At 40.3% G+C, this 12,383-nt stretch overlaps 1 protein-coding gene across 3 annotated transcripts in view; it reads left to right on the top strand.

Annotated features, from left to right (window-relative positions):
* LOC126236443 (DNA topoisomerase 3-alpha) overlaps positions 1–12,383 on the top strand; it is a 222,279-nt gene that overhangs the window by 150,931 nt on the left and 58,965 nt on the right. For all 3 annotated transcript variants that reach the window (XR_007544915.1, XM_049945758.1, XM_049945757.1), the window contains exons 10-11: positions 4,669–4,873; positions 4,953–5,224. Coding sequence is in view for 2 of the 3 variants with exons in the window: in XM_049945758.1 (XP_049801715.1) it covers positions 4,669–4,873; positions 4,953–5,224 (477 nt within the window). In the remaining variant the exon portion in view is untranslated. The remainder of the gene's footprint in view (positions 1–4,668; positions 4,874–4,952; positions 5,225–12,383) is intronic.

Here is a 12,383-nt window from a genome sequence, read left to right as displayed (position 1 = left end):
TCTCAAACGAACATCGATGTCGGCCATCTTACAAACTTCTGCTGTGCTGCCACCTGTTGACACAGAAAGTTACTACTGCAGTGGATTGCAGAAGAAGGTTTGAGGAATGGCGCCAAATTCAAATTTTTCACTTAACTTAATTTCTTTAAGTAGAAAAAAAATGGGAGGCATTACTTTTTGACCGACCCTCGTAGTAGTAGTAGTTATCATCTTTAATGATTTGATTTTCTGTTGCTCTATCTACTGAGGCATTATACTGTTGTAGTTCTGCTGGTTAACATTGTGCTGCATATTTTTCAGTTTTAAGTTAGAAATGTATTATGTACAGGATCTTTGCATTTCACTAGTTCTATAACAATTTACATGATTTCTTTGGGAATCAGTATAGTTTGTAATAGTTCAATTCTTTTATCTTGGCGGCTCGCGCATGCCCGCCTAGACGCGGGAGATCGCTGCGTTGCCAGTTGCACACGACGTACGCGCCAAGAGAAGCAGCGCCATAGTATAGCATAGTTCGCAAGCTTACGTTTAGGGAGGAGCGCGCAGTTCATGAAGTAAAGCCACCACGGCCGCATTAACCCTTTCGCTGCTACAAAGACATGCTCCCTGCATTCCGCACTGTGGGCGATTTTGTCACTGCACTGCTCGCCTGTTCAGACACACTGTGTTCCGACTGCTTTGACACTCTTTATCATTCGATTCCACAAAAACTATTTGGCTCAAAAATTAGATTTTTACCTATCTTCTTGACTGATACCTTCCCCCCATAAATGACTTAATTTTGTTTCGATGTTCAACGCAGTTATTATGCAGCATTAAATATAGTAAACCATTGCACGAAATTTTGAAGAGTTTGCAGAGGTAAAGTCCATAGAGTATACTTTCCGGATGGTCGATTTTAGTTGCCACAATGTTGAGAATGAAATGTGGACAAGATACCTATATATTTCATTTAATTTAAGTACCACATAAGTGTCGTATGTAATATTGAGAAATATTCCACCTTTCGCGACTGTAACAAAAGTTTTACTTACACTGGGCACGTTTGGCTTTATTTTAAAGCACTTCAGTCAATCAAAAGGAAGTAGACAAAATACATTAAACAAAACTGTGGACTTACAAAAACATTAGGACTTGAATATACCGTCTGTCAGTGAAGTGCTCAGAGCTATGTCAAATATAATTTTGTGTGTGGCACACACAAACAGCATTTATTTGCTAAAACACTGATGAGCCAACACAAACGTTGAATATTGTGCTACCGCAGCACAAAACTACGAAAGGTGACTTGGCAATGGAGGATACAAAATACAGTCCTCTTATGATGCTTCAAAAGAGAGAAACGCGTCTGGTCTAAATAAGTCGCTTATTACAGTTGCAGAAGAGGGATATACACTCCTGGAAATTGAAATAAGAACACCGTGAATTCATTGTCCCATGAAGGGGAAACTTTATTGACACATTCCTGGGGTCAGATACATCACATGATCACACTGACAGAACCACAGGCACATAGACACAGGCAACAGAGCATGCACAATGTCGGCACTAGTACATTGTATATCCACCTTTCGCAGCAATGCAGGCTGCTATTCTCCCATGGAGACGATCGTAGAGATGCTGGATGTAGTCCTGTGGAACGGCTTGCCATGCCATTTCCACCTGGCGCCTCAGTTGGACCAGCGTTCGTGCTGGACGTGCAGACCGCGTGAGACGACGCTTCATCCAGTCCCAAACATGCTCAATGGGGGACAGATCCGGAGATCTTGCTGGCCAGGGTAGTTGACTTACACCTTCTAGAGCACGTTGGGTGGCACGGGATACATGCGGACGTGCATTGTCCTGTTGGAACAGCAAGTTCCCTTGCCGGTCTGGGAATGGTAGAACGATGGGTTCGATGACGGTTTGGATGTACCGTGCACTATTCAGTGTCCCCTCGACGATCACCAGTGGTGTACGGCCAGTGTAGGAGATCGCTCCCCACACCATGATGCCGGGTGTTGGCCCTGTGTGCCTCGGTCGTATGCAGTCCTGATTGTGGCGCTCACCTGCACGGCGCCAAACACGCATACGACCATCATTGGCACCAAGGCACAAGCGACTCTCATCGCTGAAGACGACACGTCTCCATTCGTCCCTCCATTCACGCCTGTCGCGACACCACTGGAGGCGGGCTGCACGATGTTGGGGCGTGAGCGGAAGACGGCCTAACGGTGTGCGGGACCGTAGCCCAGCTTCATGGAGACGGTTGCGAATGGTCCTCGCCGATACCCCAGGAGCAACAGTGTCCCTAATTTGCTGGGAAGTGGCGGTGCGGTCCCCTACGGCACTGCGTAGGATCCTACGGTCTTGGCGTGCATCCGTGCGTCGCTGCGGTCCGGTCCCAGGTCGACGGGCACGTGCACCTTCCGCCGACCACTGGCGACAACATCGATGTACTGTGGAGACCTCACGCCCCACGTGTTGAGCAATTCGGCGGTACGTCCACCCGCCTCCCACATGCCCACTATACGCCCTCGCTCAAAGTCCGTCAACTGCACATACGGTTCATGTCCACGCTGTCGCGGCATGCTACCAGTGTTAAAGACTGCGATGGAGCTCCGTATGCCATGGCAAACTGGCTGACACTGACGGCGGCGGTGCACAAATGCTGCGCAGCTAGCGCCATTCGACGGCCAACACCGCGGTTCCTGGTGTGTCTGCTGTGCCGTGCATGTGATCATTGCTTGTACAGCCCTCTCGCAGTGTCCGGAGCAAGTATGGTGGGTCTGACACACCAGTGTCAATGTGTTCTTTTTTCCATTTCCAGGAGTGTATTTCAATACCATTGGTAAAACTGCGACTGTGGAACAAAAACAAGAAATAGAACATGAATACCATTGTGTATGTGCCATACCTTTCACCGATGGAAGTGCTTTAAAATAAAGCCAAACGCGCCCTGTGTAAATAAAACTTTTATTACAGTCGCGAAAGACGGAATATTTCTCAATATTACGTACGACACCTATGTGGTACTTAAATTAAATGAGATATTGTTATACAGTAAATATTATATGAAATTTAGGTATCTTGTCCACATTTCATTCTCAACATTGTGGCAACTAAAATCGACCATACGGAAAGTATACGCTATGGACTTTTACCTCTGCAAACTCTTCAAAATTTTGTGCAATGGTTTACTACATTTAATGCTGCGCATCAAAACAAAATTAAGTCATTTATGGGGGGAAGGTATCAGTCAAGAAGACGTGTAAAAATCAAATTTTTTGGCCAAATAGTTTTTGTGAAATCAAATGATAAGTGTGTCAAAGCAGTGGGAACACCATGTGTCTGCACAGGCGAGAAGTGCAGTGATGACAAAATCGCGCACAGCGCGGAATGCGGGGAGCACGTGTCTGCAGCAGCGAAAAAGTTAATGAAGAGGCAAAGCACTAGAAATTTCATTCAAACGAATAAAATTCGTGAAGTAAGGCACTCCAATATTCTTTTTAAATAAAGAAAATATTAAGCACCGCACAAGGTTTGAACTCATAACCTTTCACTAGGCACCCCAACACCTTAACCGTTACGCTACCTCAGCTCATTGAATGATGTAACTCCATAAGGACTTTTAACACCGCACGCAACTACTTACAAACACTGTTGGTATGACTATGAATTACTCACGCTTCGTCGAAGTACAATAGGAAATAAACAATTACCGCTGTTCTTTATTGCGAAAAAGCAGTTCGTGAGATTGAAACAAACACCTTTCCTTGCTATCGCCTGAATTAGGAGTCTTATTGCTTGTTTGGTTTAATTAATTAATAGAATATGAAGCAATTGGTATAAAGAATGCTTTTTCCAAACTTTCTATAAAAGAAAGTCTGCTATCAAGACATTGCTTTTGTTCTATTACTTTATTTATGACTGAACGTTTCTAAAACTGAAGACACTCGTCCGTGCTCTGCACTGCAGTCGAGATCTGGCAACGTCGTTCTCTGTTCATTGGCTGACTGTGATTTGTGACGTCAGATGCGCAGAACGAACCTAAACTCGGCCGCCAAGATATATGACGCGCACTTTAATGATAATGTAATTCACCAATCGGTGGCAGAACACACATAAAAGACTGTTTTGATTGGCAAGCTTTCGGAGCCAGTGGCTCCTTCTTCGGGCAGAAGGGTTGAAGGGGAAGGAAGAAGGGTGAGAGGTCTAGGAAAAGGGGTAGATTTTGGAAAAGTCACCTAGAACCTCGGGTCAGGGGAGACTTACAGCACAGGCTGTGAAGGAAAGACTGATTGTTGGGGACTGCATCAGATACGATGCAGTTCCCAACAATCAGTCTTTCCTTCACAGCCTGTATGGTAAGTCTCCCCTGAACCACGGTTCTGAGTGACTTTCCCAAAATCTACCCCTTTTCCTAGACCTCTCCAGTCCTTTTCCTTCACACTTCTTCCTTCCCCTTCCCCTTCAACCCTTCTGCCTGAAGAAGGAGCCGCTGAAGCCAAAAGCTTGCCAATCACAACAGTCTTTCGTGTGTGTGTGTTCTGCTTCCGCTAGGTGAGTAGAATTTTTATCTATCCAATTAAATAATTTTATCAATAATTGATTATTGTCATTGTTATAATTATAATGTAAGTTGTATAGTCTCATTTATCAGAGTTTTGATAAATGTATTTGTTTTAGTTCGTGGCAAGTGGTTTGATGATAATTGCAAGGAATTACTTGGATGTTTATCCTTATGAAAAATGGAATGCCAAAGAAATACATATCTACCAAAATAATCAGAAATTCAAGCCAACAACAATAGAAATGGTTGATGGTGAAACCAGCCCACCTAATCTGTTGACAGAAGCAGATCTCATAGCCCTTATGGAAAAACATGGCATAGGTAAAAGATAATCAGAACCCTCATATTTCACTTAGCTCTCCATTTTGTTTTGTTAAACCATAAATTTCAATTCCATCAGGGACTGATGCAACTCATGCCGATCATATAGAGACAATAAAACAGCGATCCTACGTTGGTCTTGAGAATCAGATGTATTTTGTGCCTGGTTGTCTGGGGATGGGTCTTGTTGAGGGTTATGACTCAATGGGATTTCCAATGTCAAAGCCTAATCTGCGTGCTGAGCTGGAAATCGATCTGAAGAGAATATGTGAAGGAACAAAAGACCCAAAAATTGTGCTGACAGAGCAGTTAGCAAAATACAAAGAAGTCTTCCGGATTGCCTTAGAACAGGTACTTATTATGGTATTGGTGCTAATATATTTGCCTAATTTATTTTTAGTTAATAAAAGGAATGATTCTGTTCAGGACTATGTTAAAATCGCAAAGAGACAAATGACCTAGCTGATCAGTACTTACCTTCAGGAAGTGCAACTCCCTGTATAATCAGTACAGACACATAGTAGCAATAACAGCACTACTAGATTTCAGAACTTCAGAGAGGAGAGAGGAAGTGTTTGCGGGAGGCTGGTCATGGTAGGGCGAGGTTTGGGAGAGCAGTGGGGAAATGTCCTTCAAAATCCAAGCTAAAAGAAACCCAACTTCTATGTGGAGGAAGGAAAACTAACATGTTGGGAGTGCTGTTAGTTAATGTTGTGTGTTTCCGTTGAATGTAGTGGCAGTAGCACATCATGAAGGTAAGTGATATGAAGCCATCTGTTTCTTTCTAATTTTATTTTGTTTGGGTTCAGTAATACTAACGTTTTTAATGAAATTTGTAAATTTCACAATGTAGTTAAGTGTGGCATAAAACCATCTCCCAGAAAATTTTTAAATGACATGTTATCAGTCTGACCACAATAGAAATGTAATTGGAATTTAGCACAGCATAATCATTCCTTGCATACTGATGTTACTTTACCAAATTGTGACATCAGTGTGACTAGGAAGTTATGAAGTTTGTACATTTAGCGTACTTTTAAATGACAATAGGGAATAGAAATTACAATGAATGAACCCACATGAAGTGAGTTTGATAGTGGAATGTCGTTGGAAATAATATGAAATCAGAGATACTCAGTGTGTAGTTTCACGAACATAATATATTAACTGTTTTAGGTTTCATTTTACATCTTTGTCAGTTATTTCTATTAGATTCAAAAACAAGTTTCTTTGCCCACCAGTGGATGTTACAATAGTCATTTGTCATTCAAGATTATTATGAAATTCTTCAGTATGCAGTACTGTCTGACATAACCAGTCATGCTAAAAGAGAAACACAGTCTGTGAAGTCTGCCTAATCTCCAGAAGTTGTTATTCTTCTTTCTTCATGTGCCGTCTCCTCTAAGAAGGTTGGCTGTCATCATGGCAATTTCTGATCTTGATTTGGCCGATCTAAGGAGTTCTGACGTTGAACAGTTGTACCAATTTTTTAGATTGTCAATCCAGGATGTCCGTCTTCTACCCCTCGTTCTCTTCCCACAAATTTTCCCTTCTAGTATTATTCACAATATTTTGTAATTTACTCCCCTAATAACATGGCCTAAATATTGTAGCTTCCTTACTTTAATAGTTTTAATTAATTCTTTTTCCTTTCCCATTCTTCTTAGGACATCTTGATTAGTAATCCTCGACACCCAACTAATTCTAAGTATTCTTCTATATGCCCACAGTTCAAAAGCTTCTAAACTGTTCATGTCCTTCTTTTTCAATGTCCACGCTTCCATTCCGTATAATAATTTTGAGAATACATAGCATCTTAGCAACCTCATTTTTGTGTTTAAACAAATGTCTCTCGAACAGAATGCATTTTTCATCTTATTAAAGATACTTCTGGCCTGTCCTATTCTCGATTTAATTTCTTCTGAGCTTTCAATCTCCTCATTTACAATTGTTCCGAGATATTTAAATTTACGTACTTGATCGACTCTTTCCCTATTGCTTGTAAGATTTTCTTGTTGGTGTGTTTTAGATATCACCATGAACTTAGTCTTGCTTACGTTAAGAGTCAAGCCAAATTCTTCACTTTTTTCTGCGACTTTGTCAAGAAGTAATTGTAGATCTTTGAGGTTTCCAGCTAGTAGTACAGTGTCATCAGCAAACCTAACATTGTTAATGTTTAGCCCATTCACTTTAATGCCAGCTATTTCATCTGATAGAGCTGCCTGGATTATGTCTTCTGAATACATATTAAACAATAAGGGTGAGAGAACGCAACCTTGTCTCACACCCCTCTTTATTTCTATATCATTCGATAATTCATTTTCTACCTTCACGGTTGCGGTTTGATTGTAGTAGAGGTTGTATATAATGCGGATGTCTTTCTTATCAAGTGTTTTCTTTTCTAACAATTCTATGAGATGATCATGACGAACTTTGTCAAATGCTTTATTATAATCCAGAAAGCACACATATAGTGGCTGGTTAACCTCCATACATCGTTGCGCTAATATGTTAAAAGCAAACAATGCTTCTCTTGTACCGAGGGAACTTCTAAAACCGAATTGTGTTTCACTTATACCTTCTTCTACTTTTTTGTATATTCGTTGGTGTATAACTTTTAGAAATATCTTTAAGGTGTGACTCATTAAGCTTATTGTACAGTGATCATTACAAGTTTTGGCATTAGCCTTTTTGGGTAATGTAACAAAGGTAGATGTCAACCAATCCCTAGGAATAATTCCCGAATTATAAATATCATTAAACAATTGTACAAATATATCTATATGGTCTATTCCTATGAGTTTCAGGATGTCATTTGGTATCTTATCCGGTCCAGGGGCTTTTCCTGTCTTCGCTTTGTTGATAACATGTAATATTTCTTCTTTCGATATGCTTGGTCCTCGTTCTCCAATCATAAAATTTTTGATCTTTTCTTGTGTCTTCAAATAGTTCTTTGACATATTCTGTCCACCTGTCCAGTTTACCTTTAACATCAGGAATTATTTTGTCATTTTTATCTAACAATAAACTTGTACTTTTCTTTTTATTCTTTTTAAGAAGTTGTTATACCACTCCAAAACTATATTTTAAGGTATCTGTATCAGAGTTTCCAGAATCGATTCCAACACTTGCAAAATTATATAAATTTGAAAGATGACTTCCTTGTACGAGAGTGTGGTGAGAAGTAATGTCTTTGAATTTGTTATGTGAAAGCTCTTAAAGCTTTTTAAATAAAATGAATGTTATTAAAATTTTACGTCTGTGTTCATTACATTTACATCTTTATTCCTCAACAAAGTCACCCTGACAAAGAAAACATTTCTTCTATCAGGAGGCCAATTTGGTGAGATCATTACTGTAGAATGTTTGACTATGAAAGTGAATTCCTCAAGGTTGCTGTTTAAGTTTTGGAAACCGATGAAAATCAAATGGTATTAAGTCAGTACTGTATGCAGGATGATCGATGACACTGAACCCAAGGTGCTGGATTGTTACAGATGTCGCAGTGCTTGTGTGTGGCACATTCCTGCTAATCTTCAGTACCAATGAAGCAGCCATTGATACTGAAGTTCCAGGAATACATTTGTTGTTGTTGTTGTGGTCTTCACTCCTGAGGCTGGTTTGATGCAGCTCTCCATGCTACCCTATACTGTGCAAGTTTCATCATCTCCCAGTACCTACTGCAACCTACATCCTTCTGAATCTGCTTAGTGTATTTATCTCTTGGTCTCCCTCTACAATTTTTACCCTCCACGCTGCCCTCCAATGCTAAATTTGTGATCCCTTGATGCCTCAGAACATGTCCTACCAACCGGTCCCTTCTTCTCGTCAAGTTGTGCCACAAACTCCTCTTCTCCCCAATTCTATTCAATACCTTCTCATTAGTTATGTGATCTACCTATCTAATCTTCAGCATTCTTCTGTAGCACCACATTTCGAAAGCTTCTATTCTCTTCCTGTCCAAACTATTTATCGTCCATGTTTCACTTCCAAACATGGCTACACTCCATACAAATACTTTCAGAAACAACTTCCTGACATTTAAGTCTCTACTCGATGTTAATAAATTTCTCTTCTTCAGAAACACTTTCCTTGCCATTGCCAGTCTACATTTTATATCTTCTCTACTTCGACCATCATCAGTTATTTTGCTCCCCAAATAACAAAACTCCTTTACTACTTTAAGTGTCTCATTTCCTAATCTAATTCCCTCAGCATCGCCCGACTTAATTCGACTACATTCCATTATCCTCATTTTGCTTTTGTTGATGTTCATCTTATATCCACCTTTCAAGACAATTTCCATTCTGTTCAACTGTTCTTCCAAGTCCTTTGCTGTCTCTGACAGAATTACAATGTCATCGGCGAACCTCACAGTTTTTATTTCTTCTCCATGGATTTTAATACCTACTCCAAATTTTTCTTTTGTTTCCTTTACTGCTTGCTCAATATACATATTGAATAACATCGGGGACAGGCTACAACCCTGTCTCACTCCCTTCCCAACCGCTGCTTCCCTTTCATGCCCCTCGACTCTTATAACTGCCATCTAGTTTCTCTACAAATTGTAAATAGCCTTTCGCATCCTGTATTTTACCCCTGCCACCTTTATAATTTGGAAGAGAGTATTCCAGTCAACATTGTCAAAAGCTTTCTCTAAGTCTACAAATGCTAGAAACGTAGGTTTGCCTTTTCTTAATCTTTCTTCTAACACAAGTCGTAAGGTCAGTATTGCCTCCAAACTGATCTTCCCCGAGGTCCGCTTCTAACAGTTTTTCCATTCGTCTGTAAAGAATTCGCATTAGTATTTTGCAGCTGTGACTTATTAAACTGATAGTTCAGTAATTTTCACATCTGTCAACACCTGCTTTCTTTGGGATTGGAATTATTGTATTCTTCTTGAAGTCTGAGGGTACTTCACTTGTCGCATACATCTTGCTCACCAGATGGTAGAGTTTTGTCATGACTGGCTCTCCCAAGGCCATCAGTAGACCTAATGGAATGTTGTCTACTCCTGGGGCCTTGTTTCGACTCAGGTCTTTCAGCGCTCTGTCAAACTCTTCACGCATTATCTTATCTCCCATTTCGTCTTCATCTACATCCTCGTCCATTTCCATAATATTGTCCTCAAGCACATCACCCTTGTATAAACCCTCTATATACTCCTTCCACCTTTCTGCCTTCCCTTCTTTGCTTAGAACTGGGTTGCCATCTGAGTTCTTGATATTCATACAAGTGGTTCTCTTCTCTCCAAACGTCTCTTTAATTTTCCTGTAGGCGGTATCTATCTTACCCCTAGTGAGACAAGCCTCTACATCCTTACATTTGTCCTCTAGCCACCCCTGCTTAGCCATTTTGCACTTCCTGTCGATCTCATTTTTGAGACGTTTGTATTCCTTTTTGCCTGCTTCATTTACTGCATTTTTATATTTTCTCCTTTCATCAATTAAATTCAATATTTCTTCTGTTACCCAAGGATTTCTACTAGCCATCGTCTTTTTACCTACTTGATCATCTGCTGCCTTCACTACTTCATCCCTCAGAGCTACCAATTTATCTTCTACCGTACTTCTTACCCCACTGCTGTCAATTGTTCCCTTATGCTCTCCCTATAACCAATAGATTGTGGTCGGAGTCCACATCTGCCCCTGGAAATGTCTTACAATACCTTTTAGTACCTCTGGGATTCTTCCATGTATACAACCTTCTTTTATGATTCTTGAACCAAGTGTTAGCTATGATTAAGTTATGCTCTGTGCAAAATTCTACCAGATGGCTTCCTCTTTCATTTCTTAGCCCCAATCCATATTCTCCTACTATGTTTCCTTCTCTCCCTTTTCCTACACTCGAATTCCAGTCAACCATGACTATTAAATTTTCGTCTCCCTTCACTATCTGAATAATTTTTGTTATCTCTTCATACATTTCATCAATTTCTTCATCATCTGCAGAGCTAGTTGGCATATAAACTTGTACTACTGTAGTAGGCGTGGGCTTCGTGTCTATCTTGGCCACAATAATGCGTTCACTATGCTGTTTGTAGTAGCTTACCCGCACGCCTATTTTTTATTCTTTGTTAAACCTACTCCTGCATTACCTCTATTTGATTTTGTTCTTGGGTAAAATATTCCGGAGGTAAAATAGTCCTCCATTCGGGTCTCCGGGCGGGGACTACTCAAGAGGACGTCGTTATCAGGAGAAAGAAAACTGGCGTTCTACGGATCGGAGCGTGGAATGTCAGATCCCTTAATCGGGCAGGTAGGTTAGAAAATTTAAAAAGGGAAATGGATAGGTTAAAGTTAGATATAGTGGGAATTAGTGAAGTTTAGTGGCAGGAGGAACAAGACTTTTGGTCAGGTGATTATAGGGTTATAAATACAAAATCAAATAGGGGTAATGTAGGAGTAGGTTTAATAATGAATAAAAAAATAGGATTTCGGGTAAGCTACTACAAACAGCATAGTGAACGCATTATTGTGGCCAAGATAGACACAAAGCCCACGCCTACTACAGTAGTACAAGTTTATATGCCAACTAGCTCTGCAGATGATGAAGAAATAAATGAAATGTATGATGAGATAAAAGAAATTATTCAGGTAGTGAAGGGAGACGAAAATTTAATAGTCATGGGTGACTGGAATTCGTCAGTAGGAAAAGGGAGAGAAGGAAACATAGTAGGTGAATATGGATTGGGGGGAAGAAATGAAAGAGGAAGCCGTCTGGTAGAATTTTGCACAGAGCATAACTTAAACATAGCTAACACTTGGTTCAAGAATCATAAAAGAAGGTTGTATACATGGAAGAATCCTGGAGATACTAAAATGTATCAGATAGATTATATAATGGTAAGACAGAGATTTAGGAACCAGGTCTTAAATTGTAAGACATCTCCAGGGGCAGATGTGGACTCTTGACCACAATCTATTGGTTGTGAACTGCAGATTAAAACTGAAGAAACTACAAAAAGGTGCTAATTTAAAGAAATGGGACCTGGATAAACTGACTAAACCAGAGGTTGTAGAGAGTTTCAGGGAGAGCATAAGGGAAAGAAATACAGTAGAAGAAGAATGGGTAGCTCTGAGGAATGAAGTAGTGAAGGCAGCAGACGATCAAGTAGGTAAAAAGACGAGGGCTAATAGAAATCCTTGGGTAACAGAAGAGACACTGAATTTAATTGATGAAAGGAGAAAACATAAAAATGCAGTAAATGAAGCAGGCAAAAAGAAATACAAATGTCTCAAAAATGAGATCGACAGGAAGTGCAAAATGGCTAAGCAGGGATGGCTAGAGGACAAATGTAAGGATGTAGAGGCATACATCACAAAGGGTAAGATAAATACTGCCTTCAGGAAAATTAAGGAGACCTTTGGAGAAAAGAGAACCACCTGTATGAATATCAAGAGCTCAGATGGAAAACCAGTCCTAAGCAAAGAAAGGAAAGCAGAAAGGTGGAAGGAGTATGTACAGGGTCTATACAAGGGCGTTGTACTTGAGGGCGATATTATGGAAA

This window comes from Schistocerca nitens, chromosome 2, assembly GCF_023898315.1.
Source record: "Schistocerca nitens isolate TAMUIC-IGC-003100 chromosome 2, iqSchNite1.1, whole genome shotgun sequence".
Classification (NCBI taxonomy): Eukaryota; Metazoa; Arthropoda; class Insecta; order Orthoptera; family Acrididae; genus Schistocerca; species Schistocerca nitens.
This window is presented reverse-complemented; position numbering and strand designations above follow the sequence as displayed.